This window comes from Pteropus alecto, unplaced genomic scaffold (assembly GCF_000325575.1).
Source record: "Pteropus alecto unplaced genomic scaffold, ASM32557v1 scaffold3, whole genome shotgun sequence".
Taxonomy (NCBI): Eukaryota; Metazoa; Chordata; class Mammalia; order Chiroptera; family Pteropodidae; genus Pteropus; species Pteropus alecto.
The window spans coordinates 65,353,651-65,373,301 of NW_006442484.1; the positions used below are offsets into that span (position 1 = coordinate 65,353,651).

The 19,651-nt window shown below is 36.1% G+C and overlaps 1 protein-coding gene and 1 non-coding gene across 2 annotated transcripts in view; both read left to right on the forward strand.

The window, feature by feature from the left end:
* Window positions 1-10,070: 10,070 nt before the first annotated feature.
* LOC102883508 (cytochrome P450 20A1) overlaps window positions 10,071-19,651 on the forward strand; it is a 42,959-nt gene continuing 33,378 nt past the window's right edge. Inside the window, exons 1-4 of the mRNA XM_006921373.3 lie at window positions 10,071-10,238; window positions 14,272-14,321; window positions 14,931-15,097; window positions 17,471-17,610. Of these exons, the coding sequence (XP_006921435.1) occupies window positions 10,167-10,238; window positions 14,272-14,321; window positions 14,931-15,097; window positions 17,471-17,610 (429 nt within the window). The 5' untranslated portion in view covers window positions 10,071-10,166. The remainder of the gene's footprint in view (window positions 10,239-14,271; window positions 14,322-14,930; window positions 15,098-17,470; window positions 17,611-19,651) is intronic.
* LOC112470698 lies at window positions 18,414-18,532 on the forward strand. The gene has a single exon (XR_003043040.1). It is a non-coding gene; the product is annotated as a 5S ribosomal RNA (ribosomal RNA).

The following is a 19,651-nucleotide window of genomic DNA, read 5'->3' on the forward strand; positions in this document are numbered from 1 at the left end:
GCTGACTTGTAATTCTCTATTCATATATTCTTATTACATCTTAACCTCGGCTAAGTTATTTGAGTAGGCAAGGAATTGAATACAGTATTTGTTAGGCAGCAAATTGATCACTGCTTCTTTCTCATATGAGCAGAAATTCTTTTGTAGTCCTATGTGCATAAGATAAATGTTATGTTAATTGACCAGTTTTTGTCACATGTAACAGCAGATAATAAGCCGTTCATTTTAAAGCCACCTCAGAAACATGGTTACATTTTTTTCCCCCAGGAAATGATCATAAGCCAGAAATCTCCATTTGTAGTTAAACCATATATTAGTTTTTTTTAACTTTTATTTCCTTTCATAATTAAAATCTTTTAATCATCAAGTTTTGACAGTCTAAATGTTAACCTAATTCTTCTGTTTTTGTTAATGTTTATAGAACCTAATCTATAACAAGACAGAACCTAAGCTCTGTATAAGGTCCTTGCTAGTACTTTTGTCTCTAGATCCAGAATAACAGAACAGAAATGAACATTAACCTCTTTCTAGCCTAGCACCATGTATGAAGTATTTTACACTTTAATTGAGGACACTTTGCTAAATTGGAAAACTTCCTGCATTCATTCATCTGATGAAATTGCTCAGTCACAGGAGAATCCAGGCCAGGTCAGTTCAGGCTTAATTAAGACTGCCTTGCTTTTGTGAAATAAGTTTGTAACACAATACCAAGCATTAAATAAATGTATTTTTTTACGCAGTAATACTGGGGTTTATATTTTTTCACCTTATATCATTCTTTTAATGAGAATCTTAGATTAAATTATTTTTTAAAACTTTGTTAAATTTCTTTTACTAATTTTTAACTGTTTTCACTATTGAACTCAGAATGATTTTGACAGCCTGTTCAATTCTTGCAAAACTCTTTACTTCTACATAGTGTTTGGTGCATTTTCTGAAGTTGAATCCATTCAATTGTAACTTTGCCGAGTTTAGAAGGGTTAGGGTAAGGCTATGGAAAAATTGTGAATTTCCATAATTCATGCTCTAGTGATATAAAATTCTTTTTAAAAGTAGCTGCCCTCTTACATTATTCAACTTCAATTTATAGCCCAAATCCTTTAACAAATCATGAATTTTCAGAAGAAAATACTTTACCAAGTCATTCATATGCATATGGTAAGATGCTTAAAGAGAAAGTGAAGATGGATTTAATTCAGTCTAGAACAACAATATTTTCAGAATCTTATTTAATATTTTTTTGTCAGGATACTTTCAAGAAACATCACAGAGGCATTTACAGATCGGAAAGGACATGAGAACTTACTTACCTGAATACTTGAATACAGTGTCGAAGAGGTCGAAAAAGAACATTGACAGCCTAAAAACAATGTTCATTAAATTTTACATCTGAGAGGGAATATGTAGATCATCTGGAACTTTTATTTGAGGTATAACAGTTTGAGGAACTTTTATTCGAGAAAATAATCTATATTTATTTAAAACTGAAAATCATTTTAATATGAACAGTTGTATTATATGTAAATACTCTGATTTTCCCATATCAATTAAATGAATAGTGATTATATTAATAATATTATTAATTAGAGCCATAGTCATGCACAGAGATTTATGCAGGTGCAGACTTTCTCAAGATGGTATTACCTTGATGAATTTGTCATGGTTCAGGATCTGGCCCCACAGTATCCTAAAGATAAGCTTGTGATTAGCACAAGTTCATAAGAGAGTGACATAAATAAATTATAATGTAAATGTACTAATTCATAATACAGTATATTAATTTCCAGTACTCATTTCTGAGGACAACCTTTCTTTCATTTCTTACAGTTGCCTTATATACCATCAACAGATCTTAGAATACTAATGTCACCACTATTTTTTAAATATATTGAAACAACAGAAAATTTAATAAAAATTTTGATCTATGGTCAATAGTATTGAGCGAGATTTTGAGATATTGCCACATATCTCTAATAGAATGTGGTATAGTGGAAAGGTCATGTATGTGGCTTCAAGTTACGTTTCTACCATCCATTGGCTCTACAACTTTGAATAAGACACCTGAGATATCTGGTTCCAGTTATTTCATCTGTAAAATAGCAATGTTAATGTTGGCTTAGGGATCAAATGAAATAATGTTAAAGGATCAGCAGTGAAAAATATAGCATTGTAATAAATAATTTGTTTCACATTAATGAAAGTAGGACAATTGGAATATCATTGATTGTAGGAAATCCAGATTGTTAGCTATGTATGTTTAAATATTGGGTAGCAAGTGTGGAGTTCCTTCATAAAAATGCACTGAAAGGTTAATAATAAATTATAAATTATTAAATGGGGACTATACAATATATAGCATGTTAAGCAACACAGATTTTAAAATTAAGGGACTAATCTCATTCAAGGAGCTTAGTGCTTAGATTATCTTTCACAAAAGTGAAATCTATACTTCCCTGGCAAGAAATAATCTTTTATTTTTATTTTTAATTTTTAATTTTTTACATTTTAATCAATTTAATTCCGCAATCTTCTACCCATATTTTTCTTTTTTATATTAAATTTATTGGAGTGACATTGGTTATTAAAATTATGTAGGTTACAAGTATGTAATTCAGTAATATATCATATGTATATTGCATTGTGTGCTCACCACCCAACATTAAATTTCCTTCTGTCACCATACATTTGACCCCCTTTACCCTGTCTGTCTCCCCATTCCCTCTTCCCTCGGGTAACCACTAAACTGTTTTTTGTGTCCATGAGTCTGTTGCTTTTGGTTTTATATCCCACATATAAGTGAAATCCATATGACTCAACTTTTTCTGACTTATTTCGCTTAGCATGATAATCTCAAGATTATCATGTTGTCACAGTATTTCATCTTTTCTTACGGCTGAGTAATATTCCATTGTATATATGTACCACATCTTTATCCAATCATCTATTGAGGGGTACTTCAGTTGTTTCCATATCTTGGTCACCATGAATTATGCTGCTATGAACACCGTGGTGCATATATCTTTTAAAAATATTATTGGCGTGACATTAGTTAATAAGGGGAACATATGTCTTTACAGATAAATGTTTTCAAATTTTGGGGGTTGATACCCAGAAGAGGTATTGCTGGGTCATATGGTAATTTTATTCTTAATTTTTTGAGGAGCCTCCATACTGTTTTCAGTAGTGGCTGTACCAGTTTACATTCCCACCAGCAGTGTATAAGTTTCCTTTTTTAAGAGAGGCAAAATAAGTTTCTTTATAGTGAATAGATGATATCCAAAATCTAATTATCTTTACTATGAAGTATTTAACTGATAGATGATGTTGATCATAACATCAGATACCTCATTGGCTTCCTTTAGGGTACGTCATTGCATTTAACAGTGATTTCGTACATTCCTGTTGCTGCTGTACATTACCACAAATTTAATGACTAAAAACAACATAAATTTACAATCTGGAGGTCAGAATTTTGAAATCAGTTTTACTGGGCTAAAATCAAGGTGTCAACAAGGCTGATTTCTTCTGGAGGCTTGGGGGGCGCGGGTGCGGAATCCATTTCCGTATTTTTTTCAGCTTCTAGTGGTTGCCTGTGTTCCTTGGCTTATGGCCACTTACTCTATCTTCACAGCATATCACTTTAATCTCTGCTTCCATCATCCCACTGCTTTCTTTGCCTCTGACTCTTCCTATGTTCCTCTTATCAGGCCTATTGTGATTATATTGGGCCCACATGGATAATCCCAGTCTATCTCCTTATCTCGAGATCCTTAGCTTAATCACCTCTGCAAAGTTCATTTTACCATGTAAGGTAACATTCACAAATTCCAGGGATTAGGATGTGAACATATTTAGGTGCCATTATACACAATAATGAAAAACCAATAGTTCATATTAGGTATGTATTCTTTTCTCTTTTGCTGCCTAAACCAAATTATTCCCTTAAAAATGATGTAGCTAGTTTCATTTTGCAATTAGGGTTTACAACTCTTATGCAGTAAAATTATATGGAGGTTTGAAATGAGAATGTGTCATTTATGAAACATTCTGCTTTTAGCTAGTATGCCAGTTAAGTTAACCAGCATGAAACGGTGTTTGTTAAAGGAAAATGAGTTCTATTAACATCCAAAAAGAATTTAATTTGGAGTATTTTAAAAGATATTAAATATTTTACTTCTACATTTTTGGAACTTTAAATTCAACTAAATAAAATAATGATTGACTGGAAGCAGTCCTTACCACTTAACATTTGCCATAGTTGATTTTGTTTGCTTCATAGGTCTTTGAAAAGACTATATACTTTACGGTAAGGATAACAGATTGAATATAAGTACTATATTTAGTTTTGCTCCATATTAAAGTTCAGAACAACAGTGAAGACATAAACCTACAAGGATAGAGAAAATAGAGGAAATAAGCAATATAATTTTTGAAGTTGGAAAATTAATGAATGGTAAAGCAGATCCAAAATAGATGACTATAGGTTTACAGGGTACCTAAGGTAGTGATAGTTACCTATATCCGAATCTCTCTTCAATGTCCTCCAAAAAACCATGCTAATAAATAAGAACAAATAACCATGATTTCAAGATATCGATAAGACAGATAACACTGCAGACTTCAAGTTACTTAATAAAAAACAAATTCTAGCAGAGCTGTCTCAAGTTTTTATAGTAAGCCTTTGTGGAGAGCAAGGAGAGTCCAGAAAAATTTAGAGTAGGTGAATAGCAGACTTAAGATGAACTAAAAACCAAAAAGGACTTCCAGACAGAGAAAGCACATTTTAAGTGCAAAAATATTGAAAAGTTTGGGTGGATCAGAGTACTGTATACAAAAAAAAAACAAACAACATATGGACTTAGTGTGCAGCATTCGATGTGGCAGTCTCAGAAGGCATTGCTGCTTGAGAAGAGTAAAAATGCAGCCACTTTGGAGACTGGATGTGAAGGAGAAAAAAAAGAGTGGGGGAAATTTAGGACTCTGCAGGCAATAATAGACAAACAAAATTATTGAAAGGCATGTAATCCTACTCCTAACCCTCACCTCCCCCCAAAAGAAAAAAACTACAGCTCATTATCATGAACAAAGAAAAATCCTTAAGAGAATAGTAGTAGTATATCAATTCTAGCAATGGGTGAAAAGTATAATATATGACCATGCTTCATCCCATGAATTTAAGATTGGGTTAACATTTAAAAATCAATGTATGTAATTCACTGTATTATAACAAAGAAAATCCCTATCATCATCTTAATAGATACATGCAGATCAATTGAGTCAAAGTCGTCTGTTCAAGATAAATTCTCAGCAAACTAAAAATAGAAGGGAACTTTTTTAATGTAAAAAGGATATTTATGAAAAATCCATATCTACATAATATTTAATGGTAAAAGACTGAACTATTTCTTCCTAAAATCAGGAACAAGGCAAGAATATTTACTCTCACTACTAGCATTCAAATTGTACTGTAGGCCCTAGCTAGTGCAATAAGGCAGGAAACAAAAAACATACATATTGGAAAAGGAAAAGCAAAAGTATCCTTTTTTTGCAGTTAACATAATCCTTATATATCTACACACACACACACACACAACTACTAGAACTAATGATCCTAGCAAAGTCACAAGATACAAGTCAGTATACAAAAAGAGGTTATATTACTGTATATTAGTAATGAAACCTTGAGATTCAAAATAATGCAATTTATAATAGCATTGAAAAGTATGAAATACTTAGGAGTAAATAACATTTGCAGGACACGTACACTGAAGACTACAGAATATTGAGACAAATTGAAGAAAACCTGGGTAAATGGAGGTTTGAAGAAACTGAAATGCTGATTCGAAATTTTATATGGAAATACAAAAGACCCAGAGTTGTCCGAAGAATTTGAAAAACAAAGTCGAAAGGTTTACATCCTTTGATTGCAAGACTTACTATAGAGCTACAGTAATCCAGACATTGTATTAGCATAAGGATAGACATGTAGATCAATGGAAGGAAATAGAGGCCCTTCAGATATATCCATACATATAGAATGAGTGAATTGTCTACAAATGTGCTATTTTGTAGGTAATTCTATATTAGCTGAGGAGAGAGCACTGGTGTAACAGTGGTTGATACGGGGATCTGGGCTGCTTGCTCATGCAGCTTTTCAACAAGTGGTGTTAGAACTGGTTATCCATATGGGAAAAAAATCTCACCTTTACCTTACAAATTAACTTGAAGTGAATTATAGACCTAAATATAAAACCTACCACTATAAACTTCTAAATGAAATCATAAGAATACACTTCACAATCTTATGTCAGCCGAAGAATCTGTGTTTAGAGAAGTTGAATTTTTTATAATGGGCTGCAAGACCTTTGCCCTGAAGGGAGACATTATTATACTGATAAGTAAGTAAACTTGGCCTCTATTCTAGAGAAAAACCATCTCCTTGAAAAGGTTATGCCCAGAACAAAAGTGACAGTTAATACCTTGCTTGTCAGAGACTCAGTTTCCCAACACTGCCCATCATAAGCCAGATCTTGTCAGACCACCAAGCCTTAAGGATCGCAGGGCAGAGAGGCAAGCCGCATGAGCGAGTAGCTCAGATCTCCATAGTATCAACCATTGTTGCACTAGTGCTCTTTCCTTAGCTACCATTTAGTTTTGTAGGTAATCCTATATGATCAGATGGAGGAGGAGAAAAAAGCCCAAACTTGATTTACACATGGGATGGCTCAGTATGTTGGATGAAGCCAAAAATAGGTCGCAGCTGAATCAAAGCCTTATTAGTGGGCAGTCTTGAATGGCAAGCAAAAACCACCTCAGTGGGCAGATCTTTAGTGGTGCACCATGCCATTCACTTTACATGGAAAAAGAAGAGGCCCAAGGTTTGAATATATACGGAATCATAGGCAATGATGAAAGGCCTGGTCAGCTGGTCAAGTCTGGAGTAGAGGTATATAGATGAACATGGGAGTGGGAAAGAAGTATGAAAACCTTTTAGTTACATATTAACAGCCACTAGATACCACTCACCATGAAAGAGGCCCTAAACAAGTGAACAAAGCAACCAGTCCAGTTCATGTTAGGTAGTCCCTGCATTGGCCACTCCAAGGCTGGTGCAATGGTATATGAAAGAAGCCACAGTGATAGAAATGGAGACTACATGGGTTCAACAGCATGAGCTCTCCACTAACCAAAGCTGGACTAGCTACTGCCAGCATTGAATGTCCAACTTAACAGCAGCGAAAAGCAATGTTTAGCACCAGTATAGCTTCATTCCTCAACAAGACCAAGGGGCAACTTGCTGGAAAATTGGCCACTTTGGGCCCCTTCCATTCTAGAAGGGCTAGTGGTTCATTCATAAAGAATAGACATGTATTTTATGTAGGTTTGCCTTTTCTGTTCACAGATCCTCAGCCAGCACCATTAACTTAAGGGCTATGGAGTATTTAATTCACTGGCAAGGGATCCCACATAACATCACTTCAGTTCAAAGGATTCATTTTATAGTAAATAGGTGCTATAGGATCCTATGATAATGGGATCCACTGATCATATTGCATATATCACCCACAAGCTGCCATCTTGATAAAGCACTGGAATAGGTTGGTGAAGCAGTTATTCAATAAGGATGAGGTGTCATCCTTAAGGATTTACTATTCTCATTAAATCAAAGCCTTTTATATGGTGCTATGGCTCCAATTAGAATAATGCACAGTGAGAATCAAGGAGTGGAAGCAGAAGTAGTACCTCTGATTTCCATTCCTAATGAGAGCTGAGAGGAAGCAAAATGGAAGCTTCTAAACCTGCTTTCTTTTCAGCCTCAGTGTACTGATGCCTATTATTGGTGGAATCCTACTGGAGGCAAGTTTATAAGGGAGAGAGGTGGTGTAATCTGTAGGAATTCGCACCAATGCTCACAGTATAGGGCAAAGAATGGCAGAGAATAGACCTGAGATTATTGGGGGAGGAGGGAAAGCAATGAGCACAGATGTTTCCATTTACAATTCTTTACTTTCAGTAAAATGGAGAGGACCTAATTGAGATTTGAAGGTGAGGTAACAAACCATTAAACATAATATAAACCTAGTTAATCATATTTTTATATAAATGATTTTGGGCCTGTATCTCAGAGACTGCAAGACATTGAATGATGTTGCTATAGTAATATCCCATCTTGTTATTTATGTGAAAAAGGTGATCAGGACTTACATTTATTAAAACAAGAATAGAATTGATGATGAATCCTGGCTAATTTTAGCAATAAATAATGTTCATAAATACATGAACTAATTGAAAAAATGCTCATCCATCTGAGGAGATGTATTTCCAATAGAATTTTGGTTATGTTTACTTCTTTGTCAAATTCTGCAACTATTTTTTTGCTTAATTGTGTAACAAAATTGTAATAACTTGATCTGGAAGAAATATTCTAGTTTTAAAACTTTAATGTTTTAAATTTTAAAATAATTTATCTAAATGTTTAAATCTTTTAAAATATTTAAAACTATTTCATGGAGATACAGTTTTTGAGATACAGAATTGAACAATTTGAAGAGGTAAATATTTACAATATAATTCTTATAAGAAATTTAATCTTTTAAAATGAAGATAAAAATTTTAAATGTCAACACAAAAATGTGTGAGAGTATATATATATGGTTTTTCAAAAAATACTTTGGGGGAGCATTTAGGCAAAAATTTGAAGAACACAAGAGGAGGTTGTTGTATAGTTGTAGAGACTCAATCACCAAAATACTGTGCCAGGCTCAGCATCTGTAATTTGTCTTTTTCACAAACCCTCAAAATTCAAAGGGTCAGTGTAGGACTAAAGGGGAGGGAGTGTAGTCTATATTCAGGATTGGTGCCTAGGGTTATCTACCACATTATGCATTTAAAAACTGATGTTTTCTGTTTTGAAAATCTATTTGGAACATGATTATGATGGGAAGTCTCCAAAATTCCAAAGAATTGATTTAAAAATTAACTTTTGAAACATCTGTTCGCAGAAAACTGGAGTTAAAAGTACAATTTCTGTCAAATCTGAAATAGCAACGTTTTGTACATTTGCTATAGATGTCAAAAGATTTGCCATTTTCAATGAGGCGTTTCATGCATATTCATAAAACAAGTCATTTATTATAGAAGCTCTAAAATGCAACCTGGAATGATTTCTCTTGCTGAATTGCCACCCACCCACCCCCTTTTGAACACTTTTATTATTAAAGCTATAAAATCTATAAATACTTACAAGACGCTTTCACTAAATGGAGCACCAGTAAGTAGCAGGCTTTGCCTCACATTATCCATGTCAAACCTGAGACGTGAAATAGGAGAACAACTGATGCTAAATGCTAAAGTAGATACCACTTTGGCAGGAGCTGTGCCAAATAAAATATCTACTTTAACTCTACAGGCATTCTGTGTGTATTCCACTGTTTTACACAGTAAGAAATGGAAGCTTAGAAAATTCAGAGAATTTACTGAAAAGCGGAGCAAGGAAATCTTATCCACCACGAGAGTGTCACAGAATCACACTTCCTAGCCCCCTTCAAACGTAAATTCTATTGCAAAACAAGGAGCACCTAAAGGTGCTTGATTTTGACACTACCTTGTTCAGATTAGCTTAGATCAGTGGTTCATCACCGCGTTTAACAGCTTTGTTAAAACACAGATTGTTGTGCCCCTCTCCCTTTCCAGAGTGTCAGATTCTGTAGGTCTGGGGTGGGATGGAGAATCTGCATTTCTAGCAAGTTCCCCGGCGCTGCTGCTACTACTGCGGCTCACAGTCCCGGGACCACACTGCGAGTCTCATTCATTGGTTTAGAGGTTTTCATCTTAAATCCACTGGAAAAAGTGTTGGTCAGGGCAGAGGGGCAACTCCTAACGTTTTTAAGAAGCCTGGACTGTTTTCCCAGGCAACTCCGTCCCCAACTCGTGGGCGTGTCCCGAAGTCGTGTCCACCACAACCCCCGCCTTGCAGCGCGGCTCCTCGGCGCTCCATTGCTCTCCCCCGCAGCCGGCATCCCGGCCTTGGCCACGCCCCCCGCAGCCCATTCGCTCGCTGCTCCCGCGGGGCGCCGCGCCCACACGCTCGTGTCCCAGTCCCCGCCAGGCCCAGGCGCTGCTCCCCGAGCGGGGGATCCGAGACGTGGCTCCCGGGCGGAAGAGCCATGCTGGACTTCGCGATCTTCGCCGTTACCTTCCTACTGGCGTTGGTGGGAGCTGTGCTCTACCTCTACCCGGTAACTGCCGTCTCGGCCCTCGGGGGCCCTGGCTGTCTCCTCAGCCTCTGTCTTGCCCGCATCCACATAGCTCTGGTCGCTGCGGGCTGCAGGGGGGCGGGCCTGAGGGTGGGGTTCCTGCTCCTGCTCCCGCCCGGGCGCGGGCAGCGCTCGGCGCACGTAGCGCTCGGCGCACGTGACGGACGCGGTGCCCGGTGCGCGCGACCCCTGGGCTGAGGCGAGAGGCGCTGGGGGCCAGATCACCGCTCGGGCCCCGGGGCAGGCGGGCGAGCAGCTCAAGTTACCTCGGCTTCCGCGCCAGAGAGCTGAGGAAAAGCCCGCGCGGCCGCGGGAGGGCTGGGGGCTGTTCCTCTCCGTCCGGCCTCCCCGCGCCCAGCATCTCCATGCCACTGTTCCAGGGAGGATCTTAAGTACTTTGAGTGGCTTTTTGGCAGAAACTCTGCCAAATACAAATTCCATTTTTTAGTGTTTCTAGGAGGAAACTCCAGGGTGCTCCACCCTTTCCTCCTTTTCCGAGGATTCTCCAAGCATTTTTTGTGTCGTCTGCCTTTCCATCTGTCTTTTGAACTGTCGTTACCGGAATCCAAAGTCCTGAAGGCCCTAACCGGGTCTTGCTCCTGTAGGGCCTCAGGGGCAAGTGGGATGAGCGCCGTGCACTGGATTATGTGTGAGCTCGACTTGGCCACTTCTTTTTCTCTGAATCTCATTGTAGCCTTCTTTACTGGCCTTGGTCAACCTCAGAAGAATCAAATAGTTGAGGAATCATCTTTAAAACATGTTCTACAAAGCAAGGTAGTCGTTTTATAGAAAGAGTTGTGAAGTTTCTGAACAGCACCAAATTCTGATAACGATAGAACATCCTTAAACACTTTCAGAGCTGGTAAATAAATTAGACTGGAATATTGCAACTACACAACCTGTAGTTTCCAGTATATCTTATTTTCTGAGAAACTACACTTAGTGGCTCCAGGTCTTGAATTTTTGATAGTCTCTAAATGAGATTATTCTTTGATTAGCAACACTCTTCTTTCAATCAAATGTGTTCAGGAGCAACACTGTTCTTTCAATCAAATGTGTTCCAGACACTGTTCCTGGTGCTGGGGATGTAGCAATGAGCACACAGACAGAAAATTCCTGACTCATGGAATTTATATTCTTGTAAAGGGAAACACAATATAAACATATATAGTATGTTAGTGTTAAGTATCATGGAGAAAAGTAAAATTGGGGGTAGGTAGGGTTGTTACTTTTAAGTAGGTAGTCAAGATGTAAGGAGTCGTTTGAGCAGAGGCAGAAGGGAGATGAAGGAGCAAGGCATTCGTATATCTGAGAAAGCATTCCAGGCAGAGAATAGGAAATGCAGACCTTCAGGGGAAACATGCATAGTGTATTCCAGGAAAACAAGGAGACCAGTGTATCTGGAATGAAGATAATGTCATAATGATGGAGATGACAGGCAGATTTTAGTTATAGGCCATTTTGTAGATGAGTGAGAAGCCCCTGGAGGGTTTCAGCAGAAGATGACATTTTAAGGTAGTTAAAGGGTTTTTTTTAATTAGTTAAATTTTAAAATAATCATTTTGGCTGATATGTTTAAAATAGACTTGTGGGCCTCCTGAGGCAAGGGTGGAAGCTTGTAGAGTAGTTAGGCTATTACAAGAATTTCGGTGACAGAGGTTGTTGACTTGGACGACAGTAGCAGAGTTGGTGAGAACTGGTCGGTCCATTGTGAAGATAAAGCCAATGAGATTTTCCAGTGGATTCGATGTGAAATGTGAGAAAGATGCATCAAGGAAAACACCAGAATTTTTAGCTTGAGTAGCTGGAAGAATGGATTGACTCCAGGGAAGACGAGGGTTTTGTTTTTGTTTGTTTGGTTTTATTTTGGTGGGAAGTAGTGAAGATTCATAGAGATCAGGAGTTTGTTTTTAAATATTCTGTGTTTGAGATGCCTTTTAGATATTCAGGTAGAGATACTGAATAGCTAATTGGTTATATAAGTCTTGAGTTTAAGAAAAAGTCCAGATTGGATTACTAGCCTAAATTTGAGAGTTGTCACTGTTTAAATGGTAGTTAAAATTGGAGACTAGTTGTCATCTCTCAGGGAGTGTAGATAAAGGAGAGAAAAAGTCCAAGGACAAGTCCTGCATACTCCAATAGTTAGAGATTGTGAAGAGGAAGAAGAGAACAAAGGAGACTGGGAAGGAGCAGCCAGATAAATAGAAGGAAGCCAAGCGTTTTAAGCATAGGCTACTAATCAGCTAAGTGATGTTGCAGATTTGTCCAGTAAAGTAAGACAAGAAAATTTAGTAGCATTGGTAATCTTAAGAAGAGCAGTTGCAGTGGAATGGTGGGGATAAACTAGAATGGAGTGTGTTTAGAGATAACAAGTGGAGACAACTGTAGAGTTTTGCTGGGAAGGGACTGGTAACTGAAGAGAGAAGTAAGATAAATGAAATTTTTTATAGTGGGAGAAATTTCATTATGTTAGTAAGCTGATGAGAATTGTCAAGTCATGAAGAGAAAATTGATGTAAGAACAGAGGAGAAATACTAGAACAATTTTCTTGTAGGTGGGAGAGGATGGGATCTAGTGTGGATATTAGAGGGATGGGAATACATTTCATTTAGAGCATAGTTCATAGTAATAAGGAAGGTGGAATATATGGGCACACATATAGGTATATAGGTAGCTATGTGTTGAAGTAATCTCTTGATTACTTTTATTTTTTCAATAAAATATAAGATGATCAGTTACTGGTGAAGGTAGGGGATGCAAAGAGAGAGGAGTGAAATAGTCATCTAGAAAATGAAGGACTAGGGAAATGTGTGATTTCCAGGCAGCTCACTTGAAGTTCATACAATGAGATTAGTCAGCATGGCTAATGTGTGTTTCTCCAGCTATGTGGATTCAGGGATAGTTGGCAGAACATTGAATTTAATCAGAATAGGTGTTTTGCTAGGCGATTATGACAAAGGCTGCAAGGCAGAGGACTTAAGGTTATATGCAAAGGAGTGCTTGTAATGATATACCATGGAATCTTAGCTGGCTAGAGTGGGAAATGAGTATATGAGTGGGTGGGGTAAAAATCCTTTTTGGAGTTAGGACGTTGATGTTATTGATAATGCCAAGGTTTAGCACGTGGCTGTGGGAACTAGTGGCTGAGGTAGCATGAAGATTTGAGTGGAGGAGAGATGGGTCAGGAAAGAGGATAAACTTCTCTAGCAATGTGAGTTTGACGGATAAGGGGAAACCTGGGAGTTATAGTCCTAGGCCTCATGTGTCCAGTGTAATTAAAGAAAAAGGTCATTATTATTCTGGATGGTCTCAGGGCAGATGGTAGTGGTGAGGCTATAAATGTCAAGGAGATTGAAGTTTCACCGGGTCTTGCCAGAGATATGCCAAATTTGAGATCCATCCAAACAATTGCAGCTGTTTATGAGATATGGATGTAATAAAGGGCAAGGAAGCATTTTACCTGGTGTTCTTGGGCTCATCCTTCATTTCTGCTAATGAAGTGTGGAGATTGGTATAGGAGCCATCTTATCCAGTGTACACAGGCTTCTGAGGCTCCCTCTTCATGCTTGTTGATGGAACTGTGGAAGCTAAGATTAGGGCAGTGGGGAGGGATTGTACTTATTATTTGCACATTGTTGGAGCTTATTCACTCTTGCCTGTTATTAATTTTTTCCAAATCTTTTCAACATTTCTGTCATAATACTAGTCAGTGAAATTGTTCCAATATTCAAAGGCATCAGTTGTATTTTCTTTCCTGTGAAGATATCTCTTCTGGAGTCCCCCTTCATCCCTCCCCAGTCAGTACTGGTTATCATCTCATTGGGCTGCATAGTTCTTGTTCTTTTACTATCATTGTGGGTATTCTCTTCACCTGTATTGGATACTCTCTCTCCTGAGATTCAACTAAATTGGAAAGCCATAATTTAAGGTCCTGCAGATGTCTTGGCCAAACACGTTTGACTTATGGGACATATGATAATTCATTATGCTAAACAGTTTTAAATTTTTCTTTAAGGCTTCCAGACAAGCTTCAGGAATTCCGGGGATTACTCCAACCGAAGAAAAGTGAGTAATTATTTTTTTGGAATTAAGTAGAGTCAACTCTTAATTTTTGATATTAAAACTAAACCATATTTTTAGGTTACTCAACTTATTTAATTCCTTTCTTTACTCCCAATTTATCTCTTGGCATACAACCTAAACTTTGTTAAGAATAGAAAGGAGGACTGTATAAATTTCATACAACTTTTCATTTCTTTTACTTCTTCTAGCCAGAGAGACTTGAAAATAGACAGGGTTAAGATAGAAGGAAAGACAAAAATACTGCCATAGCCGATCTGATGTTTTCCATCAGCCTGTGATGATGTTCATTACTATCTAAGAATGAGGTGCTGCAAAAATTGTATCGTTTTCCAGTGCTTAAGTCAGATGTTGCTTGTTTACTTTTCTTATTTAGTTTGAAGTGTTATAAATACTTAAAATCTTAGACGATCCATGTCTCAATATAACTATAGAAAGCAAGAAGTCAAATATAAGTTTTTGGATTTTGTAGTAATTTGAATTTCATGTACCTTTGGTCTTATCTCTTGACACAGTTAATTCATAATCAGTTGTTGCTTTTCTGATTCTTCCAAGTTAACTTGATTGTTTTGTCAAATGTTACTCTTTTCACAGAGATGGTAATCTTCCAGATATTGTGAACAGTGGAAGTTTGCATGAGTTCCTGGTTAATTTACACGAGAGGTTTGGGCCTGTGGTCTCTTTCTGGTTTGGCAGGCGCCTTGTGGTTAGTTTAGGCACTGTCGATGTACTGAAGCAGCATATCAACCCCAATAAAACATGTAAGTTTAATTTTCTTTCCAATAAGCTGATCCTTATCTTTTGAAAATAAATATCTAAAAGAACCATGTGTTGTTCTTAGGTAGGAATAGCTAACATTTATTGAATGCTTTATACTATATGCCAGGCATTGTACTGACATCTTTGTTTATTACCTCATTTAAGACACAGTATTGTAAAATGATCATTTTTTTCTTCAGTTTATATATGTATATAAAATAAAATCCCAATGTAAATTTTTTTGGAACCTGAAAAATTAGTTCTACATCTGGAAGAGTAGAGGTATCTGAGCAGCCAAGAAAATCTAGAAAAGAATATCAGTAAGAGAAATACTTGTTATGTCAGATAGACAGTACATTAAAAAGCTGGGTTAATTTAAAGAAACTTGTACTGTGATAGGACTAGACAGACTGATGGAATAGAGTAAGTAGTTTAGTAGACAAACCAAGTACATATGGTAGATAGTATTTTATGATAAAGGGGAAAGGTAATAAATGGTATTGCGAAAACTGTTTAGCTGTTTGGAAAAAAAAATCTGAATCCCCGCCTTACTCTTTATTGCAAAATAAATCCCAAATGATTAAAATGTTGAGTCATAAAAATAAAAGTAGAAAACATGGTTAAATATTAAATTGAGGGAGTTGTCGATAAACCCTTTCCTACCATGACAAGAGATCTCGGAGCCATCAAGCACAAGATGGGTAAATCTGTCTACATAAAAATGAAAAATTTCAGTACAATGAAAACACCTTGAAAAAGGATGAAGACGAGAGAGATGGGGAAATGTTGACCACTCTTAACTACACATAGTGCGTAGTAATTGATGACCATATTTCTGTAAAATAAAAAGGTACTATGAAAAAGTTAAAAAGAAATGGGAAAACTATTTCCCATCCATATATATAAAGAAAATAAAAACTAAGAAGAAAATAAAAAAGTGCAGTTGTAGAAAAAATAGACAAAAACAAGGTAATTAAGAAAGAAGAAATACAAATGGCAGATAAGCAAATGAAAAGATTTCAACCTCACTAATAATCAGTGGTATGCAAATAAAAATGAAATTTTTACCTATCTAAAGAGATGAAAAATATTGGCAAAACTCATTGTTGATGAAGGAATGGAGAAATATAGAGTATAAATATTTTACAAACTTTCCGAAGAGAAGGTTGGCAAGTGATCTTTGAACTAGTAATAACAGCTTCAGGAATTTATCTTGAATTAATAATCACATAAATGAGAAAAGATATTAGCATTATTTATTATAAAATTTTAAGTAAACAAATATTAATGACTGCATAAAAGAGTACTTTCAGGTCTTAATATGATATAGATTTATTTTGTTTATCAAATATTTATATAGCAATTACGATATGCCAGCACTGTTCTAAACCCTTCACAAATTTTAAATCATTTAATCCTCAGAACAACCTTATGAAGTAGGTATTATGGTTATCTCCATTTAAAGGAAGACAAAATTGAGATACAGAGAGGCTAAGTCATTTGCCCAAGGTCCCACCACTAATTAGTGATGAAGCTGGGACTTGGAGCTAGACAGATAGTCTGGCCCGTGTTCATGCTCTTAATCACTAAGCTTTCCACAACATAGAAAGATGGCTCTGTCAGAAAATATAGTGATGAGTGAAACCAGATGTGGTCTCTGCTCTGATGGAGTTTATAGTTTAGTGCTGGGGAGTAGGGGAAGCATAAAACAGTATTCAAATGATCACATTAATGAACTGAGAAAAATGCTCTGAAAGAAGGGACTGTAGTTCTTTATGTAATCTGACAGATTTTTGTCTCTCTCTCTTTCTTTGTTAAAAAATGTTAACTGCTGTAAAACCCTAAAATGTTTAACACTGAGTAATGTCTGTGGTGAGATTTAGATGAATTTTACTTTCTTCCTTGTATTTTACTATGTTGTTTTAATTGTTTACAATGGCAATGTATTTTTATGTATGTGAAAACAATATAGTCAGTTATTAAAGAAACACTTCAAATAATGGAGAAAAGTTTTTAAATCAGCTAAATAATTTTATCTATAATACTTGATTATGTGCAAAGATCAATTTTGCTTTAAAATCAGTGAAATGAGCTTTTTTTAAAATCAAAGATATTGTTGTCATGTAGGTTGAAAATTTATGCAAGTATTAATGGTTTATAGTAGAATTCCCAGTCTGTATATTGTATTCTTGCTAATTTTTATTGCCTTTTGAACTGTTCATATTTGGTAAAAGGTACTTATGGGAGTTGTGAAAAAAAAGTTGCCATGCTCTCAGCTACAATTCCATACCTCCCTGGTCTCTATGTTCTTTTGCTGGAGATTTATTTTTTTAGTGATTACTTTGACTTAAAAATGTTTAAATTGTCTGTTTCAGTGGACCCTTTTGAAACCATGTTAAAGTCATTATTAAGGTATCAGTCTGATGGGAATGCGAGTGAAAACCACACAAGGAAAAAATTGTATGAAAATGGTGTGACTAATTCTCTGCAGAGTAATTTTGCTCTCCTACTCAAGGTAAGGTGATAAGTAGTTTGGCCTGGAGTTCTACAGATAATAGTATTTTTGGCTATCGGTGTGTCTCATCTCTGCTACTCTTTTCTTGTTTTTCTAAGCTGATTTTTTTCCTAAGCTGATTTTTATTCTTCTGAAATTCTAAAACAACAAACAACACAAAACAAAAATCTTAACATGTAGACTCCCTGTATAAGTTGGAATGATAGAGTAGAAAGAATCTGAAAATTTTTTCCATATCAAGCCAAACTTCGTTTTCAAGCCAAACTCTAAACCAGCGTTTCCCAAAACATGATCTGAGTGTACCAAATGCTCTCGTTAAAAATGCAGATTAGTTGGCCTCTTCTTGATGAACCAAATCACTGGAATGGGGACCTGACATTTTTGAGAAGTTCCACAAATTATTTACGAAGTTCGAGAACAGTACTAATCAATACCATTTTCTTTCTATCCCTAAAGATCCTTGTCTGAGCCCTGTGTGCTACCTGACAGTTCTCTGTGTTCCCCATAGAACCGTTCTAAACATTCACCCTTAAGGTAGTATTGCCAGTTTTACCCAATCCCTTTGCTTGCCCTAGATGTCCTTGTCCTCTGCTTTGCTGAGACTATAAAGTCCCTTATATGTGAACTCTCTAAATATCCTATTCTCTTACCAACAAAGTCTATCCATTTTAATCTTTTCATTTTAAATCTTAAAGAATCCTTTTCTGTCTAAAACTAATCCATCCATTTGTGCCCTTTAAATATAATGTAATTTATAAAAGTAATGTGATTGCTATAACAAACATGAAAAATCTAACAGTATAGACTACAGCCATGCTACCCTGAACAAGCCTGATCCCGTCTGATCTCGGAAGCTAAGCAGGGTCGGGCCTGGTTAGTACTTGGATGGGAGACCACCTAGGAAGACCAGGTGCTGTAGGTGTAAAAAATTAAAAAATAAGGAATGGTAAGCTGACAAGGTCCTTGCAATCTGTGAGGTCAACCAAGGATTGCCTCGCCTAAAAAATAAAATAAAAAAGTAATTTTAAAAAAGTCTAACAATATAAAGAAATCACCCATAATTTCCCTATAGGTATACATATGGTTGAGGTCATAGTGTAAAATGTTATATACATTTTCACTTTAAAACAAACATTTTATCATGTCATTAAAATTCTTGCAAGAAAACTGAAGTTAGGCTTACTTTTTTTTTCTGTTACTAATTTTACAAGATATGGAAAAACTTAGAAAAGTCCTAAGGAAAAAATAAACGTTTTTAATACTATGCATTACCCAGTGATAACCAGTTTAATATTTTAAAATACTTTCTATCATTTCAGTCTTTTCTGTGCACAATAGAATTTTAATCAGCATTATACTGTATGGATAGTTTTAGACTCTGCATTTTTGATTTACCATTATTTTGTAAGCATTTTTATAACACTAGGTATTTTTGAAAATTACATTTGAAAAGAGTCTCTAATGTCAATTTTATCTCCTAAATGTCTTTCAAATTGGTCTTATCTCCACCAGCACTGCCGTCATCCTAATTTAAGCTTCCATTGTCTTACCTGGATTGCTTGTTTCTCCTCTTCTCTGCCATTCTCCCCACATATTTTCTACCCTCTTCAAGGGTTCTTAAACTTATTTATGAAATGTACCTAATGGCAGTTTGGTGAAACTTATGGACTCCTGAGAATAACATTTTCAAATGTGTAACTACTTAGGAAACCAATATAGTATCAAATTAGTATTTTAAAAAACTTGTGTAATATATGTGCTTGATTATTAATGCATTTAATAACAAAGTCTGGCAATGCTTTAAAAAACTTCGATGATTTTTAAGTAATGATGTAATGGGGAAACAAAACCATCATTTTGAGATTTTTGCCATAACTGTAATATATGAACATATTTGAGATTTGTATTGGTGACACAGAGGGCCTATATTCATAATTGAAGGAAATGCTACATTTTATTTAGATGTTAGTGAAAAATAAAGATTTTTATCCCCCTCATCCAAGTTCATGGACTCTGGATTCTATGCATAGACCCTTTGGTA